Below are 26403 nucleotides of genomic sequence, written 5' to 3'. Positions count from 1 at the left end.
AGTACAGGAGTCGACGGGAGAGTGATCTGAGGTCGATTTAGCGGGTCTTCACTAGACCCGCTAAATTGACCGTCGATCACCACACATCAATTCTCCAGTAAGTGTAGACAAGCCCTGAGTAAGAAAACTGAAGAGTGAAAAAGTTAAAAGGATTTAATATGCAATGTAAGGAAAAGGTACAAGAATTATTAACAGACTTGGACAGACTCAGGTGATCTAGAAAATAACTTGAGGTGGTGATGATGAAGCAGAAATTGAGGAAGGGAACCTAGATAAACAAGATTATTTAGAAGAAGCTAACCAAGTAAGATCTCTTGATTCTCAGGCAGGATGATGAGCAGTTCATCATATTGCTGCAGTCTATAAGTATTTGAAGTTTATTAAAAATGTCAGAATCCTCTAAAATAAATCCTTTAAAATAAAATTCCTCTGAAAGAAATTTCACACAAAGCTGTCTTACAGGTACAGCAAGGGGAAGGTGGGGGGAATATGGAACAAAACGCTACTCGCCACCCTTCTGCCTGGCAAAGTGTGGCAAGGTGGGGAGTGGAGGAGAAAGCAGAAGTAAAATTTCAAATAAATTAGAGTGCTAAGCATATGCATAGAATGCCTTGTTGCTTTGTTAGAAAGTTATGGTGGTGAAAATATTAGTGTTATGGAATCATTCACGTACCACACAGGAAAGGTGTAAAAAAAAAAAAAAAAAAAAAAAAACCCCAGTCATGATGGTAATTAAGTCCTTGTTAACATATAACTAATACATGATTTAGCTTAATTTCCAGTGCAAGTCACAGTGATACTCTAAGTAAAGTAATGACCAAGAAAATTCACATGTGGTCAGGTCAATAGGAGGAAGTTACCTCAGACTATTGAATATAAAGCCAAAAAATTATAGTGGTACTAGTGTGACAAAGTTCCTCCTCTGCCTTGGTGGTTCCTGTGCTTTTTGGCGGACTTGCTCACCTCAGAGGTTCACGGCAGCCCTCAGTTTGGCTTCCTTCTGCTAAAGGCTCAAACCTGCCGTTCGCTCAGCAAACCTCATCACTGGCCAGCATGGGGGAAACTGAGAACAATCTCTGCAGTCTCTGATGTCCCACCTAAAGGGTCGGGAACAGGCCAGATCCCTTTCCAAATTAGACCTTCCTTTCTGGTGTTGCTCACAGACCAGGTCAAGTCCTCCTGTGTCCGATCAGGAGTTGGGGGGATGTGGGGAACCTGGGCCCACCCTCTACACCAGGTTCCAGCCCAGGGCCCTGTGGATAGCAGCTGTCTACAATATCTCCTGTATCAGCTGCATGACAGGTACAGCTCCCTGGGCTACTTCCCTGTGGCCTCCCCCCAGCACCTTCTTTATCCTCACTGCAGGATCTTCCTCCTGAAGACTGATCACGCTTGTACTCCTCAGTCCTCTAGCAACATGTCTTCTCACTCCTTGCTCCTTGCATGCCCTCCATTAACTGATGGGAGGTCCTTTTTAAACCAGGTGTCCTGATTAGTCTACCTGCCATAATTGATTCTCGTATGTTCTTAATTAGCTTCAGGTGTCTTACTTAGCTTGCTTGTCTTAATTGGTTCTAGCAGGTTCCTGATTGCTCTAGTGCAGCCCCTGCTCTGGTTACTCAGGGAACAGAAAACTATTCATCAAGTGGCCAGTATATTTGCCTTCTACCAGACTCCTGTACCCCACTGGTCTGGGTCTGTCACACTAGATACAAGAAAACAGAAGTGGCATTTCCATCAAATTCAGTTAGATGGCCAAGATTGGCAAAAACACAGATTAGAATCATAGAATATCAGGGTTGGAAGGGACATCAGGAGGTCATCTAGTCCAACCCCCTGTTCAAAGCAGGACCAATCCCCAATTTTTGCCCCAGATCCCTAAATGGCCTCCTCAAGGATTGAACTCACAACCCTGGGTTTAGCAGGCCAATGCTCAAACCACTAGAGCTATCCCTCCCCCATTAGATACCATTCCCAAATTTCCTGATGTTGACTGTAATCCTAACCATGTGTTTTAACTAAATTTAAAAGCTATAGTCTTTTATAATTGGATACCAAGGTTCAAAGAGCAACTGTAGAATTCTTTGAAACAATTATTTTTTAAATTACATTTGGCTATTGTTGGATCATAGGAACTTCCATGCTGTGAAACTAAGGGTATCCAATAAACAGAAATAATAAAAATCAAATGTAATAAATTCAAATTTTAGGTTGTGAAACATCAAAATACGTAATTCTAAGCATACTGGGAAACTTGAGCACTACACTTATAACTTTTCTTTTATTATCCCACAAAACTGTGAAACATAGAAGTGGAATAAAAGTTCTTTCCTCTTGACCCCTACTACTTAGGTAAAAATTCAAAAGGTCAAAGAACAAAAGTGGAAAATATTTGATATTTTAAAACCACAATGACATACGAGTATCAGAGGGGTAGCCGTGTTAGTCTGGATCTGTAAAAGCAGCGAAGAGTCCTGTGGCACCTTCTAGACTAACAGACGTACTGGAGCATGAGCTTTCGTGAGTGAATACCCACTTCGTCAGATGCATGTAGTGGAAATTTCCAGAGGCAGGTATAAATATGCAAGCAAGAATCAGGCTAGGGATAACAAGGTTAGTTCAATCAGGGAGGATGAGGCCCTCTCCTAGCAGTTGAGGTGTGAACACCGAGGGAGGAGAAACTGCTTCTGTAGTTGGCTAGCCATTCACAGTCTTTGTTTAATCCTGAGCTGATGGTGTCAAAATTGCAAATGAACTGAAGCTCAGCAGCTTCTCTTTGAAGTCTGGTCCTGAAATTTTTTTGCTGCAGGATGGCTACCTTTAAATCTGCTATTGGGTGTCCAGGGAAATTGAAGTTTTCTCCTACAGATTTTTGTATATTGCCATTCCTGATATCTGATGTGTGTACATTTATCCTTTTATGTAGGGACTGTCCAGTTTGGCCGATGTACATAGCAGAGGAGTGTTGCTGGCACATGATGACGTATATTACATTGGTGGATGGGCAGGTGAATGAACCGGTGATGGTGTGGCTGATCTGGTTAGGTCCTGTGATGGTGTCGCTGGTGTAGATATGTAGGCAGAGTTGGCATCGAGGATTGTTGCATGGATTGGTTCCTGAGTTAGAGTTACTATGGCGTGGTGTGTCGTTGCTGGTGAGAATATGGTTCAGGTTGGCAGGTTGTCTGTGGGCGAGGACTGGCCTGTCTCCCAAGGCCTGTGAAAGTGAGGGATCGTTGTCCAGGATGGGTTGTAGAAGACTGATGATGCGTTGGAGAGGTTTTAGCTGAGGACTGTATGTGATGGCCAGTGGAGTTCTGTTGGTTTCAGAATGACATACAAAGTTCACCTGGTGGAACTGATGATCAAATGAAAATTAACACGCATTAAGATGATGTAATCCTTACTTTTATAATGTTTTAAATTATTTTAGCTTTATTCTAAAATTATAAGTTTATAAACAGCTTTATTATTAAAATTGTTAATTTATGAATAATGTAAAGACAACTGATTGATCCTAAAGTTCTCTAGCGTAGGTCTCCCCTCCAGACTACGGAGTTACAATGTCCCCCCCCGCCCCCCCTTATTCGAAAGAGGGGAGGGATACGTAAGGAACATAGGCTGTATGTGGACTTAGGCCTGTGAGTGACTTTGTTTGACCAAATATATAACAAAGGTTAGCATTGCTAAGAGATGTTTAAAGCAGTTTTTTGTACATAGGCAAAGGGTTATTAGGATAAAGGCTGTATAGTTGTCCTAGCCACTACCCCACTTCTTAAACTATTTTCCCAGTGTCAGAACTAACTCACTGTCATGAGAATGTGTGGAAATGAGTGAATGCATATCCTTGAATAAGTCGTTAATTATATTTAAACAATCAAGACATTTGAATCTGGAGCCTAAAGTGGAAGCTTGCCTAACAGTTTCTTATCACATGACAACTTCTTGTGTGCTGATTTCAGGAGACTTCTGTTTGCATTTAGTAATGATTTGGGTTACAATCTATACATCCTAGTCTGGAAACCTTCCATGTAACTCCAAGACAAAGGTGTCAAGTCATTAGTCCCTGATGATCTATACCAGCCTGGAACTGCTAATTAAGCAAGAGTATCTATTAGGGCAGAGTAGAAGAATCCTTGATCCCTACAAAAGATGCTTACCATTTGCAGAAAAAAGGGGGGTAACTTTCTCTCACACCAACAAGATACCTGAGCTGTATCCTGCTCTATTCTGTGGACTGGCCACCCAGGGAAGGAGAAGTGAAGAGCACTGGAACAACTAAGCCAAGTCCTGAAGTATAACCAAGAGAGGTAAAGATCACAGCCCCACTGCATGCAAAAGCACAGATCACATCTTGTCAACAAAGATACCGGTAAATATCAACTAGGACCAACCACGTGAGTTAGAGACTATAAAGAGAAGAAAGTGTGAAGATCCTTCTGTAGAACAATTAGAGGGCCCTCAAATCATTCCAGTGCCCACCAGCGCGTGCGTGTGTGTATGTATACATATGTTTTTGTGTTTTAAGTGTCGATACAGTGAGGGCTCCCTGGGTTAAACCAGTGTCATTCTAAAGCTGCTGTTAGTCTGGAGTTTTAGAAAATATTTGGTGTTTGTGCCAGACTTTCAGCAAACTATAGACAATGTTTATATAGGGAGGGAAATATATTAGACAAACCAAGATTAATATAATCCTTGTGAACAGCAAAGTTTAATGGGAGACAGGTAGCCAAAAGGGAGGCTACCAGGAAATTATTTTGAATTGTATGTCTTTAGAATCAAGACAAAATAACAGCTGTTACTTTCAGCAGACTTTGAGTTATTTAAGCAAGTTAAAGTAAAGGGATTCTCCCATCAACCTTTCTGTAAAATCTTGAGGATTGTTTTTCTTAACTTAGTATTATTTCATTACTAATTGGCAAGCCAGATAAGTCAGACCATTGACTTATAGATTGTATTCCAACTGTAATATCAGTTTGACCATTGTATTGTATTCCTTGTAAATTGTCAGGAGAACCAACTTCACCTAGCTAGTGGCATATTTCGCTTAAAGTAATATTTGTTCTGTAACTTTCTGCTTAATCTTTTAATAAAAGACACTCTGAACTGATTTATTTTCTAAATCTTCAACATTAAACAACTATGAAGGAGAAAAATGTAAAATCCTTAAGTCATGTCTGAGCTCATTCTGTATGTCAGTAAAATAAACTACAGCCCTGTTATTTCTATATAGTTCATCCATGAATCACTTAAAATGATTTTCTGGGTGATCTGTGATTCAGAGATAATATGGATTAGAGTACTCGGTTTAATTAAGGATGCAGAAAGTTTATATTGTTGAGTAAGAATTCCTTTGCGTGCTTTTTCCTGTATATTATGTATAAATGTTTTTCTTCTGTGCAGTTTATGCTCTCTGTAAATGGTTGTCTACAGTTGCATTCGTGTTAATAACACTGTGCTTTTTGTGTATATCTAGCTTAGGTTTGGGGAGAGAGGGATATGTTAGAATTAAGAATGAAATTGACTCTTAAATTTCCAAAGCCTGTGTCCGCAGTTAATAGTTTAAGGAACAGTAAAATGTATAGGAAGGGAAATAGCCTAACATGGTTCTCAGTCTCAATCCTTCCCATACCATCAGATGTCGCCTAGGCTAGGGTACAAGTAAGGGTCTGCTGTCCTTGTGTATCCTGGTCAGCTGTTTGCATCTCCTTTATGTTGTGAAGTCCCTGAAGTTTTTTCCTCATTGAGTATTTTTCGATGAAGAGATTCTAACATTATCTGCTTCAACACATGCCACTTTAACTATGTAAAAGATTTGGAAAACATCCTTTATACCTGAGTGTCCTAAGTAAAAGAAATACTTATTCATTATGTTGTACTTTTTTCTTTATAGTCACCTTAGGGTTTTTTTTAAAAAAAAAAAAAATACATTTCTCCCCGCCTCTCAATTCCCCATCTTACATTTTTACCCGTTCTCTCTCTCATCTCTCAGTATCTCTGAGTTCCTTTTGAAACTGTCTGCTCAGCACCATTTGGTTCCCTCCACTCTCTCCCTCTTCTGATAGTCTTCCCATTTGCTACTCTAGGTCCTGCTTTTTTTTTACCTGAGCTCTGTCTTTGCTTCCTTGTTTAAAGCTTTCCTCGTCAGCCCTGCTGTCCTGGTACTCTGAAAACTGGCTTCCCACCTGTTCATAAAAAGTCTGTTCAATCCATGCCACCACCTCTCCAACAAAAGGAAAATGAATGTTCTGTAAATCTGAATCTTTTCTCTCTTCATCTACCAGTTTACTTGCATGATCCTGTTGCTTACTGAGTACCAGAGGGGTAGCTGTGTTAGTCTGTATCCACAGAAATAACGAGGAGTCTGGTGGCGCCTTAAAGACTAACAGATTTATTTGGGTATAAGCTTTCGTGGGTAAAAAAACCCATTTCATGCATCTGAAGAGTGGGGTTTTTACCCACGAAAGCTTACTGCTTCATTCATTTTTGGTTTTGACAGAATCTCTAAGAAGGCACAGCTACTTGTCATCTGCTTCAATTCTGAACTAGGGACTATTAGCCAGCCTAAGTATAAATCTTAAGGTTTTTTCCCTTTGATGTGTAGCCCATGGGTCTTTTCTTCCTCTCCTATGAAATCAAGTGACTCCATTTATGTCTCTGATCATAAAGTAATTCATGTTAAATTGAAGATCAGTAAGTATAAAGCAATGGACTCATTCCACAGGTCCTGCTAATCTCTTTCTAAATCTGTAATACTATTAATGAGATGTTTGTCCATCATATTCAGTGTGTCATAGCTTGAAACCATGGAGAGTCATAAAGTAATTATCACTCATTTCTCTTTTTTACAGTTTCCAAATAAAACAGTTGCACATGTTGCCTGCAATATGCTTAACATGCTGATTCATTATGTATATAGGCTTCAAACATACCAAGCTGATTCACCTTTAAAAATTATTCAAGTAAGTAATTACAAAATGTTTTAAACAATTTGCAGTTTTCTAGGGATTTTAGGAAATCATATAATTGAAATTGAAGTAGCAAACTGAAGATTGTGATGTTTATAGATGTTAAGTATAAAGCGTGCTTTTAGTCAAATTAAGTTTGCTGCCCTCATGGATGTACTAGGTAGGTGGAGGAAGGCCTCTGTTACCTCCTTGCACACCTGCATGAGGCACATATAACTTAGCCCCTAATGTTCATTAGGTAGTGTCTTTTTGAAGTTCAATAAAAATAGTTTTACAAGCAACAACCCAACTGAATGCTACAGTTTGACATAATTTTAGAAGAATTTAGCCATAGGTATGGTATTGTATCACATTTGCCGGATGAGATATTTAAATTTAAAAGAACTGTAACTTTTAAAGAAAACTACTTATTGTTCACAGATCCTGATAGCAACTATTACTCAGCTTTTACCCAATACAGAAGCTTCCTCTTATGAACAGGACAAAAGGGTAATTAGACATTAATCATGCTTTTTTTATATGCTACTGTTAATATAACTATGGAATTGCCAGTCATGGCTCCATGATTACGGTTGACTTTTGCCTTAAGGATTCAGACTCTTTGTATGTAAAATATAGTATATTCTCCGCAAAATTACAGCATTTATTCTTTGAGAATAAAATGAGTTTTCTCAGAATTTACAAGTAGAGCTATTAGAGTTAAAATTAATCTTAAAATTTTTCCATTAATAAACTTAGCACCCTGTGTCAGGCCTTTTCTTCTTGTCCTAAAGATCCTCATACTGGAGTATTGTAGACTTTTCAAACTTTCTATATAGTTAATGTATTGAAACCTTGTGCATAGACTACGTTTGAAGACCACTTTAGGATTAATTATCATTTTGTATTGCTACCAAGAACAATTTAAAGTGCATTCTTTAGGAGTAGCACATAATTCTTCAATTCTCTGAAGATGGCAATCTCCTGTTGTTCTGAGTGGGCCTGAGGCCCTTAACAAAGATGGCCTCTGCTTTCATTCAGCTGCTTGTCAGTGCTCCTTTCTGCCTCTTCATAACATAGTGGATTACCATCCCCTAAGGGCAGTTTGGCTCCACTTCTATTGGGAGCAATGAAAGGCAATGGCCATTTTTGAAAGGGGCATCTCAACTCAGGGCAGTATGTGGTTGATTGTGGTTCTCTTGTCCTTGGTCACCTGGCCCTGGTGGAAAGCAGAGTAGTAGGGGACTTGCTTTAACTTCTGCCACTGTTGTAAGCTCCATCAGTCCTCACAGCCGTGGAAGATCAGAGTTCCTCTCCTCCACCACAGCTATTCCTTCCTCTTTCCACACTCAGACCCAAAACACACATAAGATGCCATCTCCTTCTCCTTATGCTAATAATAGAACCCTTATGCTGGGGCTGGGTAGCAACTGGTGTAAGGCACAGCAGAGCTCCACCTTCACCAAGTTTACGCTGGCAGGTGATTCCTCTATTTAAGGAGATTTCTTCTCAAGCTATGTTCTGTCATCTAAATCTGGGACCATAAATACTAAAATCCCTTAATCGTCATGTGTTTATTGCATGATGTCACTGTGGGGCAAAGTTAAGATTATTGCTGCAAAATGGGTATTATGCTTATATGTCTTATAATAAAATATAGTTTCAGAAATTGCGTTAGGGGTTTTTTTGTTGTCACATTGATAAAGACTCTTTAAAACATATTTAAAGTATTTTGAAGAATTTTGTTGCTGTTTATTTGAACTCAGTTTTATTTATTTCACGATGGCCACTTCCTTAGGTTTTTAAACTACAAATAAGTTTAATTGTGTTATGAGAGAGCTGTTTGACATGAATTTACCATTATTATTGAACTAGTAGTCTGATCCGTGTTTGAAACCTTGGAGTGTTTGTTGTGTAATGGACAATGTAAAAATAGCCACTAGAGGAAGATGGGTGTATTATAGAGTAAAATAGTTGTTGACATGGGAAAGCATTTGGATATCCTTCAATGAATATATGGTGCTGTATAGTTATAGTAGCAGATTATGAAGGAATAATAACCATATTTATGAAGTAGTAAAGGCAATTCAGATAGTTTACTCTTGCATGATCTTTTATTCTTTACCATAAGGCTCAAGTGCAAACATTCCACCAGCCCCACTCACGTGTTGATGATCTGTCATTTTAAACAAATTTGTTTTTCAATGAACTTTGCAAAATCATGGAAATTTATCAGCACAGGCACATCTATTCACCCACCTATCACGATTATGTTAATGAAAAGCTATTCATATTGATAGTCCTTGGACAGAATATAAGTTGCGGTCTCAGCAGCTAGAGCTTTCACATACAATATGGAGTTTAGGCATACAATAGCTTTTAAGTAACTTTAATGTGGTGGTATTGCCTAAGGTTGAATACCTGTATGGAAGAGAGTCTAAAGCAGGAAAACAAAATACAGTCAAAAATGTAAAGTCGCAGGCTGCTATTTTAAGTGAATTATAACTAAAAATACTGTTGTTACAGCTGGTGGTTTCTTTACTTCTCTGTTTATTGGACTGGATAATGGCCTTGCCTTTAAAGACCTTACTGCAACCTCTTCACACCACAGGAGCTGAAAATAAGACCGAACAATCTGTTCTTAATAGTGTGTATAAGGTACTTGTGCTTTACATTGCTTTGTTTTGTTTTTAATGAAAACTTGTAAAGCTGAAGGTGATGTCAGTTATGGGGAATGAAGACAGAACCCTTCTCTTCATTTGACTCAAATTCTGTGACTGTACTATAGGCGTCTTCTGCCTGTAAACTTATGCATTTTACCCAGAACTACTTAATCTTGGGATGTATCCTAAATAGTTAGTTTTGCCTCATTTTGTGATGTTTGATCTAAAGAAGTTTAATCATTCATATAGTGCTGTAGATAATGTTGGTCCAGGAGAAGGTCAGTGCCAAACAAATAATAGAATACTACTCAAAGGGTTTACATTTCAGGGGCAGTGCCTAGGACCGGCTCTAGGCACCAGCAAAGCAAGCAGGGGCAGCATTCCGGCCATCCTTCTTTTTTTTTTTTTTTTTTCTTCTTCTTTTCAGAAAAATCCACCAATGTTTGGAAAAAAAAAATAATACATGAAGATCAAAAAACACTCCAGTAGTGTGATAGGAGCATGATGTGAAAAATATCGTATCACATCGTGACACGGTCACTCATAATGTGTATGTGTGTAAATGTGTAATCGTTAATGGTTATTGATTGATTAAATCAGGAAAAACGATTACTTGTGTGTACTATGCCACCCTAACAGCACCATTCACACCCATCTCCGTGTCACGTCAGTGCCAGTGGTTATAGGGCTAAAATGCCGGGACAAAAACGAAAATGACTTTCCTGTGCTGTCTACTGGCAACAAAGAGAGAAACAGCAAAAAGAATTAGAAAAACTATCTCATACCTCAAATAAGTATTTTTAAAAAGTCAACAATCAAGGAGAAAGCTCTAAGCAATGCATTGAAAGTGATTATTCATCAACTGATGAAGACTAATCAAACCAAAGATTATCTTTATCAACTGATAAAGATGAACAACAATGCGACCAAAGATTATCTTCGCTAACTGAGAAAGATGAACAATCACAATCCATGCAAAGGTTTACTACTTCAGCTGAAGAGTTCAGAAACGAAGAACTGTTATCCAAATCTAAAACTGAAGAACAATTATTGGATGGTGGAGCTGACATTGGATCGGATCCGAGTACATGGCCAACAATAATTACTGATGCAATGCGAGTGATTATTGTGAGAAAAGGTCCTTCAAAACTAGAGTCTACATTTGAATATCCATTTAAGGAGTTGAATCGTCGATTTATGCCATCCAGTATGAAGAAAAAAATGAAAAATGAGGAACAAATTAATCGATCGTGGTTAGTGTATTCACAGACCAAAGATGTAGTTTTTTGGTTTTGGATGTAGCTATAGCTTCCATTGAAGAAAGATTTTATCAGTTGCATGGTTACTGTAAAATTTTTGAATTTGTATACGATATTGGAAATATTAAAAATCAGTTTTCCAAAGAAGACCTCATGAAGCACTGCCAAGACCTACATTTAGCGCTCAGTACTGATAATGCTGCTGACATTGATGGAGTAGAATTGTATAATGAATTAATAGCTTTATCTGAGCTAATAAGTCCTAAAACTTCTCCTCTAAAAGTATTAGAATTTATAGCAAGAAATTATTTTTTCACTCCAAACCCTGCTATAGCATTCCGCATTCTTTTAACATTACTAGTATCAGTGGCTTCTGGTGAGCACAGTTTCTCAAAACTGAGATTACCAAAAAATTATTTGAGGTCCACCATGTCTCAAAATCGTTTGTCAGTACTTGCATTAATTTCAGTTGCAAGTACCATTGCAAAAAATTTAGATTTCACTGAATTATTAAGGGACTGTGCAAGTATAAAAACAGAAAAATTCAGTTCATATAAATTCTTTTAATTTATGAGAAACTGGGCACACCGGAAGACACTAACGTTTTTCATAACAGTGTATAGTTGAACCCAAATTGTTTGTAATTGTCATGTTAAAATTAAATGAGTACACTAGTAGGAAATTTGTTTTATTTCACTAACTACAAATTCTGTTTTCATTTTTTTTTATTTTAAACAGTCAAAAAAAAACAAACTTAAACATTGCAAAGTGAAAACATGTTTAAAAGCCAAAAAAAAAAGTCGGGGGGGGGGCACAAATTTTTTTGCTTGAGGCAGCAAAAAACCTAGAGCTGGCCCTGGGCCGTGGTGAAGGTCAACCCTACAAACAAGACAATGTATGTAGATTGGAATGTAACCCTTACAGATTGAATTATTTTAACCTTTGTTTAATTTGGCACTGACCATATATTTACACCACACATTAAGTACAAAACAAAGACAGACTTTACCCCCCCAAAATCTTACATTTGAAATGTACATACATAGAGAATAGGAAATCTAGAGGTAGAGGTTGCTTACTGGTTTATGATAAGTTATATATTTACTGTATTTTTATTACGTATCCCTTTTACACATGCTGCTGTTTTTACGAAGCCTCCTTAAATATAGCACTTGCAGACAGGAGTTCAGATCCATGAACATACAATGTCTAAAACTAGCCCACATTTTTTTTTACCCTGTTGAGTAGGTTTCATTGTTTGGTCGTAGGTTTTCTGTTTTTAACAAATTAATCAGAAAATGAAATAAAGTTAGTAATTGGTCTTGAAATCCTGATCTTGTTCTAGGTTCTGCATGGATGTGTCTATGGAGCTCAGTGTTTCAGCAACCCAAAATATTTTCCTTTAAGCCTTTCTGATTTGGCATCTGTGGATTATGATCCTTTTATGCATTTAGAAAGCCTGAAAGAACCAGAACCACTACATTCCCCTGATTCAGAGCGATCTTCTAAGCTCCAGCCTGTCACAGAAGGTATGTCAAATTGTCTGGATGAACTCTTATTTAAAAGAGAATAGACAGTCTCTTGGTTTCCAATACTGAAGTGTGTCTACATAATGAATTTTAAATTATATTTAATGTCATTTTAGACAATACGTAATGTTCATCAATATAGAATGAAACAGTGTAATTTTGAACAATTACAACTCAGTTAACTAAAATGAATAGATCCTTTACAACATGGAAATCAGTCTTATACGGATCCTTCTGTTCATGTGTATTAAAAGTGTAAAATACTGCAATGTGATGTGTAAGTGTTTTACTTCTCATTTTGTTTTAGGTAAATGAGTGCACTTAAGTCTTAATTTTGCTCTTTTTTTATAATTTTGTTTTTTATGATCTTCCTAATGTGATTTTATAATATCACTAAACTGACATGACAGAATTTGAAAGACTGTTGAAAGTTTTCCATATTTAAAAATGGATTATTGAAACCTATCATAATTCATTCTGTGCCTATTTTACACATTTGTAAAAAAAAAAAGAGTTAATTATTCTAGAATACAGTTTTGTCATCTACTTCAAACTTTATCAGAGTCCGAAATTAAGAACACTTTCTTCTGAAATAAAGACAGCAGACACGAGAAACTAAGATTTAAAGTAGTGACACATTTCTTGTAAAATGTATCTATCAAATGGCCTCAATGGAAAGAAAATTGAAAAAGATGAGTTTAATATTGATACCAAATACTCTCTGTAATGCTATTCTTCCTCCATATTAAGTTGTTCCCTGTAGGCTTCCTTAAAGATATTAAGAGCCAGATAAATGCAGAACCTTTTTGTAGCAGCTGTGTGCTAACAGCAGGTGATTTTGTGGTCTGTAGTGACTACGTGCTGTTTTTTTATGTGGGGAAAATGGCTAATCATTGTGCCCTTGTCTAAGACACGCTTCATCATCCTCAAGTACTTTTTTGGCCAAAGAATTCTAAACATAGAGCTGCCCCCTAATAAGCTCAGTATTGGATTGAACAAGTCTGATTTGAGAACTATTGGCAGGAGGAGCTGTAATTATTAAATTTACTGAAGAATGAAGAAAGGTACTGTATTTGGCTTTTTGTCAAATGGCAGTGGTCTTATTAGCAAAAAGTAATCATCTGCAGGGTCAGAATGAAAGCAGCTTTGAAGGATTCATTCTGTCCTAATTACAGTTTCACCTATACGTATTATGTAAAGCTAATATTTAAAGCATTTGCCAGAATTAACTTCCACTGCATGTTCTATTACAGTGTAGTGAATTGCAGCAGCTTTTTATGCCTTGCATCTTTTGTATACTATAATAATCTGTAATTATGGGTTTGCAGCAAACGCTATGTGGCTTGTTTAATCTGACAATCTGAAAAGACAACCCTGAATAGATTTTTTTTTTTAAATGAATGCCAGTTGCACAAAGCCTTAGCATCGATTTCTTCATTTTGCATTTCCTCACATGATTGGTTCTTTTCTGATTTCTTCTTAAATTTCTAAATAAAAGTAATTCCCCATGTTCCTTATGTCTCTTTAGATGAGATATGGTAACCTTATATTCTTTCTTTAAAGTTTCAAGGCTTTGTAAATCTGAGTAGGCTAGATTACCAAATGTAATTGACAAACCATAACATAGATTTAATTGCCCCCTGGCACTCCTTGCCTGTGCCATCACCCAGGGAACAGTACCAAGCATTGTTTTACCCATCCCACAGCATATTCTCTTGTTTGCATTGTGGTGGATGTGATAGAAGCAAAGTTTTTGGATTAGAGTAGTCAGAACCCAGATCAAATAGGGGGCCAAGTAGTGCATCTCAGCTGCAAAGGAGCATGCTGGTTGGCTGTATTTGGAGCAGAAGCACACTATTTGAATTACAATGAAGCCAAACCACACAACACTCCTCTCACTAGACATAGGCTTAGCAGTATACGGGTGCTTTCATACAACTCCGTTGGGGGACATAGGTAGAATGGGCAGGCGTATTAGTGGGGAAAATGTACAAGGAGAAGGAGAAAGTGTGCCAAACTCTACTTAGGACGAAAGCTCATTCATGAGTCTGTTGTATCAGATAAGCAGTTGTCATGTGTTTAGCATTTTAAAGGCAGGATAGTCCTTGCAGGTTTGACCGCTGTGATTGGGAGATGGGACATATTACTTCTCCCATTGTTCAGGGACAAGTCCACCATTAAGGGACTTGTGGAGGCTTATCCACAGAGCAACCCTCTACATGTTGGTATGCACTAGAGTCAGCATCTGCTCAGAGACTGATACAGGCATCCCAATGAGGGAGTAAGCAAAGTCTTGTTGAATTCCCTAGGAAGCAGGCAAGAGTAGGGATTAAGGAGGTATATAGAATTTGTTAATCTGTGTCCATGTCCTCCCTTCCATGTGTCTGTGGCAAAGTGGTAGTATAGCTGACCTTTACAAGAAACCGTTCTGAAATTAAATGAAAATCTATATTCGAGTTTTGTTTAAATACCACTGGAATTACAAGATACAAATCTATAAAAAAAAAAAAAAAAAAATAGTAGGAAGGCTTTTCCTATATTAACAAATCTTGCAAAGTTAAATCAATTTGTATTATTTTTCCAGGGTCAAGAGTTTGTAGCATTCTAAATGTTAAAAGTGGGGGGAAAAATCTGTTAGTTTACCTAGTCCTGATCTTTCAACTTTTGTTGCAGGATTTTTTTCCTGTGATAAGTGTGTGAAAGCAATATGTATTTAGGCTAAGACAAAAAAAACCCATACTAAATATTACATAGCTATTGCAGTGTCGCTTGCTGGCAAAAATCAGACAATTGTATAAAACCTTCAAAGGGGGGACTTCTTCCACAGCTGCAGGCAAAATCATTTTCTCTTACAAAACTGCATCCACAGACCCCACTTTTGGGATCTGTGTACTGGGTCTCTTGGACCTCAGACCTTCTTACAGGCTGGTGCTTGGGACATGAGGCTGAGAGCCACTGCACACACAGAACTGTACTCCAGGGTCAAAATTATTAAAAGGTGCTCAGCTTTTACACTGTTCTGGAATATTTTTCTATTTTCTTCTTCATATTCCTCTCAACAAATATTCAACCTACTGTAGATATCTTTCCTTGTAGATTTTAGGTTCTAAAATTAACTAAAGGTTTCCTCAACTTTTTTTGAGTTCTTACTTTTATTTAAAATTAATAAAATAATAGAACTTATTTTTTCCTTAAAGTCTTGCCACCATCTGCTATTACAGTTGAAGGTGTAACATGTATCTTTTCTGGGGGTGGGTGGAGAGAAAGCACTTAATTCACTTCTGACAGGCTGCAGTTAGACCAGAACGACTTGCGCTTAGCATGCCTAGGGAAAGGATATTTCTTTAGACTGTGTACAGCTAGCTTATGTCTTTATCTGCCCAGGAGGTTCAAAGGGAGTAGGAGAGACAGTCATTATTTTCCCACTCAGCTGCACCACTGCAATAGCGATAAGCCCACATGGCCACCTGCTGATCCAAGATTATCAAAATATCATAAAGAGGACATGGAATCCTCCATTCCATGCATTGTCTTAGATTCTGCAGCCTCTGTTAGATCATTGGTGAAAGACCATCAAGCCTTCCTATAAAAGAAGGAATCTCAGAGTCTGGAAAAAATAGCTAGGGTAATCTGGCAAACTACCAAGTGATCATGAGCAAGTATGATTATAATCACTAACTAAGATGCTGCCTGCTATTGAGCCATAAATACATAGAACAAAAAGGTGTACTCTGGGCATGTGTCCCTTAATGTGGAATTTTAGGTTGACACTGTGATCAGCCAATAGTAGTTGTGGTAATGCTATGGAGGTTTTCGTGGTTACATACTTTGGTCCATTCATGAAAGAGAGGGTAAGATACTGGATTTGTGCTTAAAGGGTCCTAATTTATTTAACAGTAGACTGATGCTAAACAAGGAGACTGAAGGAAACAATATCATGGCATCCAACCACTTTACTGTTCTTGGGGTCATTCACAATATTCAAGAGAGCATCAACAGTCATCCTTTCAGCCTCAGTAGAAAACAGGTTTCTTTAATAACATAATAATACTTATATTTAAGATAGTAAATTTTATCCCGTGATCTCAAAACAATTTAGTCTTCGCTACTTCTTCTAAGAAGCGATCCTAGAGAGAACCAATCAGAACTGCTGTGTGGGTCTCCTTTATAAAGACTGTTGGGTTCAATAGATTTAGTTTTCCCCAGCATATCACTTTACCATGTATCACTTTATACATCCGGTTCCTTGGTACAATAGAGAAGGGCTATAGCCTGACGTTATTTTTCTATTATTTAATGTGTATATTTAAGTTTTTCTATGGCACTTGTCTCAGCATCTCACCAATATTAATGAATTTATCCCTACAGAAACCTTGTGAGGTTGGGAAATATTCCCATTTTACAGATAAGGCACAGAGAGAGTTATGGCACAGTCCAGCTCCCTTTTGAAATGAAGGACATGATTCAAACAGGAAGTCTGAGAGAGACCTAGGAATAGCAGTCCCAGTCCAGTGCTTTACCCACTACACCAGCTTTTCTCTTCACAAGACCACTGTGCTGCATCCTCCTCCATATTGCTTTAAGGGGCCTTTTCTTGTGAGTTTGAGATAGGCAATTGCCTCCCTTCTGGAAACGGGAGCAGTAGAACACATACAGTTCCTTCATATTAGCAAGAGTTGTTTATTTTTAGTATTTTCTCACTCTAAAGAAGTCTGGAGTCCTTTCTGCACCAGTAAACTGCCTGAAAAGGTTCAACAAGTTTCTCATGAGGATCAGATTTTGGGTGGTGACTATAGAAATGAAAGCTGTGTCCCATCTACAATGCAGTTAATCCCTCCTGTACTACTTCCCTTTTCTGGGCACCATGAAATTGGCTTACCAGATCTGATATTCCTACTTCTTGATTTGGCACCTCCTCTGTTCCTGCGAATCATGTCCAGTCTTTTCTCCCAGAAAGAATGGTGAGTTTTAAATTTGGATTTTGTCTTCATTGTTTTTGTCAAATTCTCCCACCGTTGCTGTAGTACTGGTGCAATTCCACTGGTATTAACAATAGTGAGAGCGGCAGTGTAAACCACAAAGGCAGATCTGGGGGCTTCTCAGTTGGAAACAAAAGAGGAGAAAGACTTGGGGGTATTAATAGATCACAGTCTGACTAATAGCCACCAATCTTATGTGTCTGTGAAAAATTCCAGTCACGCATGTTCACGAAAGTGAATTCAAACTGGAACATGTGCAGAGAAGGGCTACTAGGATGATATTGGGAATGAAGAAAGCTTATCTTACAAGAGGAGTCTAAAAGAACTTGGTTTTGTTAGCCTAGCAAAACAAAAGCTGAAAGGGGATATGACTGCTCTATTTAAGCTAAAGGAAAATGTTGGCACAAGAACAAATGGGTATAAACTGGATGTGAATAAATTTAGGATGGAAATTAGAAGTAGATGTCTAACCATCAGAAGAGTTTTAAGATGAAGCTTCAGAAGTTTGATGGAATTATATGATGAAGTTGTGTGTGATAGCAAAGGACAGGACTTGATGATTTAGGAGGTCCTTTCTGGTCACATGTCCAATGTTCCTATGTAGATCAATGAAGTGGGCAGAATAAAGGGAAAAAAAACAGAGTAGAATGGTCTAAGTCAAGGGAAAGAGAAACTGAATGTAAGGGAGAGAAGGAACTGGAATGTATTCATTAAGGTGGTTTCTCATCTCTCAGTTTATATAATTTGGTGTTCTAAAAGGATTAATAACTTATCAGAGTAGATCAGTTATTACACACTTACGGTAAAGATGGTTTGAAGGGAGCTAACTACACATTGTAGGTGGGCCAGAGCAATATATACTAAGCAAATTTTTGTCAGATATATGCTAAACAGCCATTTGGAGTGTTCTGCATACTTTTTTTGTAATATGTAACTGTTTTTGTTTTGGACATTTTGTTTTGGTAGAGCAGTTCTTAAAATACACTTTGACTAAAATTATAGTGAACCCTCCTTCCCTCTTCAGGGAACTCTTTCTTTTCTAGAAAGAGTGGGAACTCTAAGAAAGAAATTCGAAGTTTGGAGAGGAAGTTAATGGGTTTCCAATAAGTGGTATTCTTGAGAGGCAGGGTGCTCAAAAAAAATAGGACACTGCTCTGGAAGTCAGTAGACCTGAATTCTATTCTTGGTTTTGCCACTGAACTGCTGCATGACCTTGGGCAAGTCACTTCACCTCTCTGTGGTACCCCGCCACACTTTTCTGTCTTGTCTGTTTAAACTGTAAGCTCTTCATGGCACAAGTTACTCTCTGTGCAGCATGTGCATGCATAAGTGTGTATAATGTCTAGAACAATGCAACCTTGATCTCATTTGGGGTCTTTAGGCAATACCATATAGAAATTACTAATAATCAATTCACAGAGCAGCAATCACTTGCTCATCTCATTATCAAGCTTTCATTTCTTTTGAAAGTTTTCAGTAGATCTGTTTTTACTCTATGGTGACATGTATACAGTCAAGGATGGATTGACCCTTCAGAGATGCATCAACTAAAGCACTTAAGGGTGACTCAAATTTGAAATGCCAACAAATTGGAAGCCTAAAGTTGCTGTGCTCCTGGGAACCCAAAAGTAGTAGTAGTATATTATTTGTTTGTACAATACCAACAGTGTGCTAGTCACTTAGAGTAAATATCTGCAGCAAAGGTGATCCAATAGCAGAGCTCCCTTTACTGGTTATACTTCTGGGGGAATTCTGTGCCACTGCGCATGTGCATAATTAATGAGCTGTGCATATTTTTAATAATTTGCACAGAAAAAAGCTTCTGCTGGAATTTTGCTGCAGTTCTGTCTTTTGCCCACCAGAGGGCACTCTGGCACTAGAACACAGCAGCTGCTCCCAGCCAGCTAGGGAAGAGAAAGAGCCTGTCGTCTTCACAGTGCCTGTTGGGCCAGGTCAGGAGACGGGGGGGCTATGGGGAGACAGACAGCGTGGAGCTACTGGGGGGGTCAGACAGGGGCTCATGGGGGAGGACAAACTGTGGCAGGGGCTGAATGGGAGTGGAGGTGCAGGGCCACATGGGCAGAGGGGGGAAGGAGGTGCAGATCTACAGGGTGAAGGGAGATGGCTGAGTGGGGGTGAATGGACACATGTGGCCAGGGGTTGCAAGGACACAAGGGGGTGCAGGGGCAGATGTGCCTGACTAAAGGGTAGAGGCTAGGTGTCAGCCAAGGTCTGCATGGGGGAAGCTACCTAACAGTTCCTCCCCGCACCCCCAAAAATCCTGTTCCATACTTTTCCCACCAATACCCAATAATCTTTCAAGTTCACATCCAGGCTCCTACCCAGCAATTACTTCCCTCTCCTTCAGCTCCTCTGTTATCCATGACTCCCCCAAGCCTTTGCACTCCTCTGAGAGGTGCAGGAAATATGGTTCCGTATTGTAGTTTAAATGAATTATTACTCAGGGTTCTGTATTAATATGCCTAGTAAGGATCTATTTGTCAAAAAACATTTTCTGAATCTTTTTTGTTGTCTGTATTGTTATAGACATACTGGTTGACAGGTATTTTGAAATAAATGACCAAAAATAATTGAAACTGGTGTGATTATATTGTGTTATTTTTACATATAAAATATGCAGAATTTTGCAGAATGTGAAAATATTGTGTGCAGATTTTTTAATTTTTTTGGTGCAGAATTCCCCCAGAAGTATGGGTAGTACAATCTTTGATAAATTTCACTTTCAGAGTCTCCCATTCATTTTCACTAGAAGACTTGTACAAACTTGCTTGCAAGTCCTTGCTACTTTTCAGCAGAGGGCACTATAACTTAATTTGCTTGCATGTTTTCCATATCTGGGCATGGAATTCAACTTAACTGATTGTTTTTAAAGAGTTTTCAACCATGAGAGAGACTAGAGAAGCCAGAATATTTTTTCTTGTTCTCTTGTCTACATTGTCAAATCCACTTAATATGTAATGATACTATATTTTCAGCTATTTTGAAATCATTTTGTAAACATTAACTAGGAGCTTGAATTTTGCCTATTTTTTGGCATGTAGTAGAATTTGTTAAATTATTTAAATAGTTAACATCTGGGTGATGCTGTACAGCTATTCCAAACTCAGACTTTACTTTTGTGAAGATTTGTGTAAATTAACATTCTCAAATGATTTTTAGATACTTTAAACATTGTCGTATTTATGCTTTCTGTTGCACTCAGAAGACAAAGATATATGTATCAGTAATTACTGTCAACAGTTAGAGCAAAGTGCACTCAACACTTTGCTAAATTCAGGCATTAAATCATTTTCACAGAAATTCATTATAGGTTATGCATTTTACCCTTATTTTGCCAAAGCGCTCAAAGAAACCTTGTGCCTTAAACTGTTTTATATCTACTAAGCAATATTTATTGCTTAGTATAAAAATTACTGTAACTTGTATAGTATAAAAGGAAATGGTTTGGTTTACTCCAGTTTATACCATAAACTGGACATTGGGTATATTCTCTTAAATTTTGCATGGAAAGAGGAAGAGGCTAGAAATTAAATAGGCAGTCCAATAGACTTTTTACTAAAAATCCAAAGAAACCCACACTTTCTAGTAATATTTTATAATCATGTATAGACTACCTAATTCTGAGAAATGGAGCCTTGTTTCTTTTCTGCAGGGAGTCCAGGTATGACTTGCTCAGGACTACTCAGCCTCTCTGGTGCAAGCTGTGGCTTAATAAAGCTTTGCTCTGGCACACTCCCTCCACTCCCTGTTCTCTGCTCCCAATATACCCACTCCTTCCATTTACACTGTGGAGGGGGCAGGGAGAGAGGAAAGGGATTAGTAGTACCATTGGAGAGCTCCCCTCTGCAGGAAGAATTCTCCACCAGTTATCTTCAACGGGTTTAAGGCCACTTTGCACTGTATGAGTATGGACTTAATGGACCAGAAAATCCAGCCCAGAGTGTGGTTTAAAAAAATAATTCTTAGGCATGCTTGGCTTGTTATAAAAATTATGAAACCTTTGTTACAAATTAATATAATTTCCATAAGAGTGGAAAATCTTTGGCAAAGAAGTAAGAATTTTCTCGAGTACCTTTTAGCAAAATGAAACTTAAACAGAATTGACAGGATTAACTTACCTCTTTTCCCTGCTGATTTTTCCCAGAAATTTTTCAGACTGAAATTTTTTATATGTACATATTTTTTTCAGTTTCAATGTGAGATTTTTATTTTCTGTTTTGCTACTGCTAGAGTTTCTTGTATATAAATAGCCTGAACTTTGATCAATGTTTTCCAATGATCCACTGTCATTCTTAATTTAACCTGCAGCTGTATACTCCCTTGGGCAATTAGGGTGATTAGATTTTTTTTGCACACACTTATATCTGTGTTTTTCCTCATCAAAGTACTACTGTGCCAAAATACAAAAATCTGTTGCAATTTTGGATGTTGGACTGCTTATCATGCAATAGCTTCTACTTCAGCAGCAGCTTAAGATCTGTTTTCAATAGTTTAAGAATCACTATTGTATATCTAAGTGGACCTATGCTCTTCATAAAAGCTGTGGTGAGAAAATGGGCTACGCTCTACAATTATAGAATGTTTATTCTTTCTATAACTGTGGTGATTATTTCACTTTTTTCTTCACACTTAGAACTAAAGTTCCTGGAAATCCATATTTTCCCTGGTTGTTTTAGGTGTGTCCTAGTCTCATAAAGCTCATTCTTTGTTGAAAAATCTAGGCAATAAAAATCCAAAATAAATATTTAAATCTCCATGTTGCTTCCCCAAAATTTAATTTTAAATACAGTGTTCTTTGTCTTACAGTGAAAACTCACATGCAACAAGGCTTAATCTCCATTGCTGCTCGTACTGTGATAACACATCTGGTGAACCATTTAGGCCACTATCCAATGAGTGGAGGCCCTGCTATGCTAACCAGCCAAGTTTGTGAGAACAATGACAATCCTTACAGTGAAAGTCCTGAGCTTTCTCCTGAACTTTTTGAGAGCCCAAACCTCCAGTTCTTTGTATTAAACAACACTACTTTAGTCTCTTGTATACAAATCCAAGCAGAAGAGAATATGCCTGGAGGAGGATTGTCTGCTGGACTTGCATCTGCTAATTCGAATGTCAGAATTATAGTGCGTGATCTGTCTGGTAAATACTCATGGGATTCTGCCATTTTGTATGGGCCATCGTCTTTATGTGGATTATCAGAACATACTTTTTTGGCGCTTTCTGTATTTCAGCAAGAGAAACCAGAAGATGCCCCATCATCTGATCATGTAGAGGCTGTATCTGTAAGGGATGGAATTGCACTTGAAGTAAAAAGGAAATTTAGAGAAACTGTGCCAACTTGGGATACAATTAGGGATGAAGAAGATGCTCTTGATGAGCTGTTACATTATTTAGGTGTCACTAGTCCTGAATGCTTACAGAGAGCAGGAGTCTCACTGAACATACCTGCTCCTCAACCTGTCTGTATCTCAGAGAAACAGGAAAATGACGTCATCAATGCAATTCTTAAACAACACACAGAAGAGAGAGAATTTGTTGAAAAACACTTCAGTGACTTAAACATGAAGGCTGTGGAACAGGATGAGCCAACTCCACAAAAGCCCCAATCAGCATTTTACTATTGCAGATTACTTCTCAGTATATTGGGAATGAATTCGTGGGATAAAAGGTAAAAAAACAAAACAAAAAACAAAAAAAACTGTTTAACACAAATTACTGTTTGTTTAAAAGTACAGTGTTTGGTAACAATTATGTAACTCTCCTTCATCATTTTATTAATCCTCCTAACTTTAGGCAGTAGAACTGGTTAGGCCAAGAATGCCTTTGGCCAACTGACAGCAGAGTTTTTGAGATGGGGGAGTGGGCATCTACTAACGGGGAAGAAACTTTTTTTATTACTTTCAACCCACTGTGTGGAGAAACTGGGGAGAGGAGGGAACAGCTTGATGATCTTATTGCTCCCTAAAATCCATGCAGACGGGATTGAAGACAGGTCCTTTCCAGCTCAGTGCAGGGATGCTATTGGTGGGAGAATGCTCTCTCTCCCTACTCTGCTCTCCTCAGCAGCTCCATTAAGAAGCCTTAGATTGGTGGAGAAAGACACCCTTACTGCCTCCTCTCTGCTGTCCTTCTATGCGTCTGTAGGAATATGGGGAAGACGAGGCACCTTTCCCTACCAGACCCAAGCTGTGGAATAGCAGCAAGTTTGTTGTTGCTGGGTTACTGGTAAACACTCTCTTGCCCTGCCTGAGGAAAGGGGATGCACATATCATCTCCCTAGAAAAGTGCACAAATGTAAATCTGAAAAGTAGAGGGATTTTTTTCCACTCATTTCTCTCAGTTTGGATAATCTTGAATGTTGCAAATAACAATAGAGGGTGAAAAAAAATTCTGTGAGAAAGAAAGGTACTTTTTGTGTTGACTGTACCTTTTTTTAATATAGAATTAGTATTTCAGAATGTAAGGGCCTTTCTAAAATCATATCTCTGAGTGAAATCTGGAACTCATAATTAGAAGATCAGGGTTAAGCATCAAAATACTTACCTGCTGTGAAGGGAAAATGGATATTCTATAGACCTAGAATAAGTCTGGATCAATAAAATAATATTGCAGTCATATGAGTGAAACATTTTGATCACAAAGAACTTTGGTAGCAAATGTGTTGCAACCATTCTTAATACTTAAGTGGGCCTTTAGTTTGCCAAAGCAGCCTGTTTTCCAATGGGTACTGCTCTTAACCTCACTTCGGTGTATTTTATGTGTAATATCAAGAAGGTTTAAAAATTGAATAGTGGTTATTTTACTGAAACATAACTGTTTCTTAAAAGACAAAAAGCATTACAGATGACTAGGTGGGCTGATATACTCTGCTTTGCTCTGCAATTCAGGAATGTAGAGTTCAGTTTTTATAGTGGTAGACTCAATCTATTTTTATAAAGAGAAGGTTAAGGGTTGACTTGGATATAGTCTATAAGTGTCTACACGGTGAACAAATATTTTGTTATGGGCTCTTCAATCCAGTAGAGAAAAATATAACACAATCCGATGGCTGGAAGTTAAAGCTACACAAATTCGGACTGGAAATAAGGTGTAAATTTTTAACAGTGAAACTAGTTAACCATTGGAACAATTTTCCAAGGCTCATGGTGAAGTCTCTATCACTAACCATTTTTAAATAAAGTTTGGTTGGTTTTCTGCAAGATATGCTCTAGGAATTATTTTGGGTAAATTCTATGGCCTGTAAAAAGAAAAGGAGTACTTGTGGCACGTTAGAGACTAACAAATTTATTTATTCGGATGAAGTGAGCTGTAGCTCACGAAAGCTTATGCTCTAATAAATTTTAGTCTCTAAGGTGCCACAAGTACTCCTTTTCTTTTTGCGGATACAGACTAACACAGCTGCTACTCTGAAACCTGTCTATAGCCTGTATTATACAGGAGATCAGGCTAGATGATCACAAATGGTCCCTTCTGGCCTTGAGATCTATGAATCTGTCATGTATCACTAAGCAGCTATCCTCAGGCCTACAATGTAGTAAATTGTGTGGGCTCCAAAGGGAGTCCTGTCCAGCCTTCGGCAGAGAGCTGAAGTCACTAGGTTGAGAGGGGAAAGTTGGCAGAAGTAGAGTTACACAGAGGACTTCAAGAAGGATGCAGAAGACCTTCTGGCATAAAATTGACAATGTGTATAATTTATTTTTAAAGGAAATTTGAGAAGGCAAGAAAATTGTGGGTGATTGCATGAATGGAACTGAAATATGTTTTTGTATTGTCCTATACCCATTACTGGACAAGTAATACAAATGTTATTAATTTTCTCTATTTAGAAGGAGCTTTCATCTCCTGAAAAAAAATGAAAAGTTACTTCGAGAACTTAGAAATTTGGACTCAAGACAATGGTAAGTTATCTTTTAAAAATTGCCTAATTACCTTACTAATTTATTTAATCATTTTATTTTTCAAAGTGGGTTTGAACTATTGTTTATATGGAATTGGAGACTAATTTATATTCCAATAAGTGATTCATGTTCACTAAATTTTGGAAGCAGTACATGCTAAAAATTAAGTGAAACTAAAATGAAATGAAAATTTAATTAATAGATGATCATAAAAGAGAATAAACCCCTGCACCCCCAAAACAAGTAATTCATTTGTCAAATACTAGTTTTGTTGTGTTCCATGAAAATCCTTATGCGAAACGTGCTATAATGCCCAAATGCTGTACTTACATATCTAATAAAAGGGAAACATACTAAAATTCAGTTACAGTAGCTTTGAAACTAATTTTATAGCTGTGGATCAAAGCCATCAATATCTGAGGATGAATGAAAGTGATTAGAGTTGAGGTTCTCATGGAGAGCTAAAGCTATTTCAGGATGAAATCGTGACCAACAAAGGTTTCAGTCACTGTCCATTGCAAGCCACTTTTTCAAGCTTGTAGTTTCTCTTTTAAGATGTTTTATTAAATCTTTTATGAATGGACACCAAAGTAGCATCTGCTCTCAGTAGTGAATGTCAGAGAAATATAATCTAGTACACAAGTATCATTGTTGAGATCTCAGTGTTTATTCCCATCAGTAGGTTAGCTTCAAGATGAGTAAGTGAAAGTTTTGGAGATGCATTTAGTTTTTAAAAGATCTTAAATTTTGTTTAGTGCTCTTTCTCTTTATTGGAAGGGTATTATTGAATATGAAAGACTGTATTTAATACATTAAAGAGTGGGCCAAGGAATTTACAATTTGCTGGCTACTCTTCATTTTGTCAGTTGTCCTCCAAGGATCAAGAGACTGTCTCAACAGCTATAGAATTAGTAGTATCAGAATTAGTAGGACAGTTGTGGGAAACTGTGTTAAGTTGCTCAACTCTGTATCCACCAATCAGCAGTCCAGGGAAACAAGTAGTTACCTTGCTACTTGAGGATATTAAATTCATCTTCCTGAGACACATTTATCATTCGCAAGGATTACCACTATTAATGGTAATGAGGGGTCTTCTTCATAATGTAA

General features: G+C 37.7%; 1 protein-coding gene across 5 annotated transcripts in view; it reads left to right on the top strand.

Moving 5' to 3' along the window:
- RALGAPA1 (Ral GTPase activating protein catalytic subunit alpha 1) overlaps nt 1-26403 on the top strand; it is a 238597-nt gene that overhangs the window by 139169 nt on the left and 73025 nt on the right. For all 5 annotated transcript variants that reach the window (XM_077819060.1, XM_077819057.1, XM_077819062.1 and 2 more), the window contains exons 29-34: nt 6852-6962; nt 7389-7457; nt 9474-9605; nt 12215-12398; nt 22205-23066; nt 25225-25296. In XM_077819060.1, the coding sequence (XP_077675186.1) occupies nt 6852-6962; nt 7389-7457; nt 9474-9605; nt 12215-12398; nt 22205-23066; nt 25225-25296 (1430 nt within the window). The remainder of the gene's footprint in view (nt 1-6851; nt 6963-7388; nt 7458-9473; nt 9606-12214; nt 12399-22204; nt 23067-25224; nt 25297-26403) is intronic.

This window comes from Eretmochelys imbricata, chromosome 6 (genome assembly GCF_965152235.1).
Source record: "Eretmochelys imbricata isolate rEreImb1 chromosome 6, rEreImb1.hap1, whole genome shotgun sequence".
Taxonomy (NCBI): Eukaryota; Metazoa; Chordata; order Testudines; family Cheloniidae; genus Eretmochelys; species Eretmochelys imbricata.
Note: the sequence above shows the minus strand (reverse complement) of the source record. Positions and strands in the feature narration are given on the sequence as shown.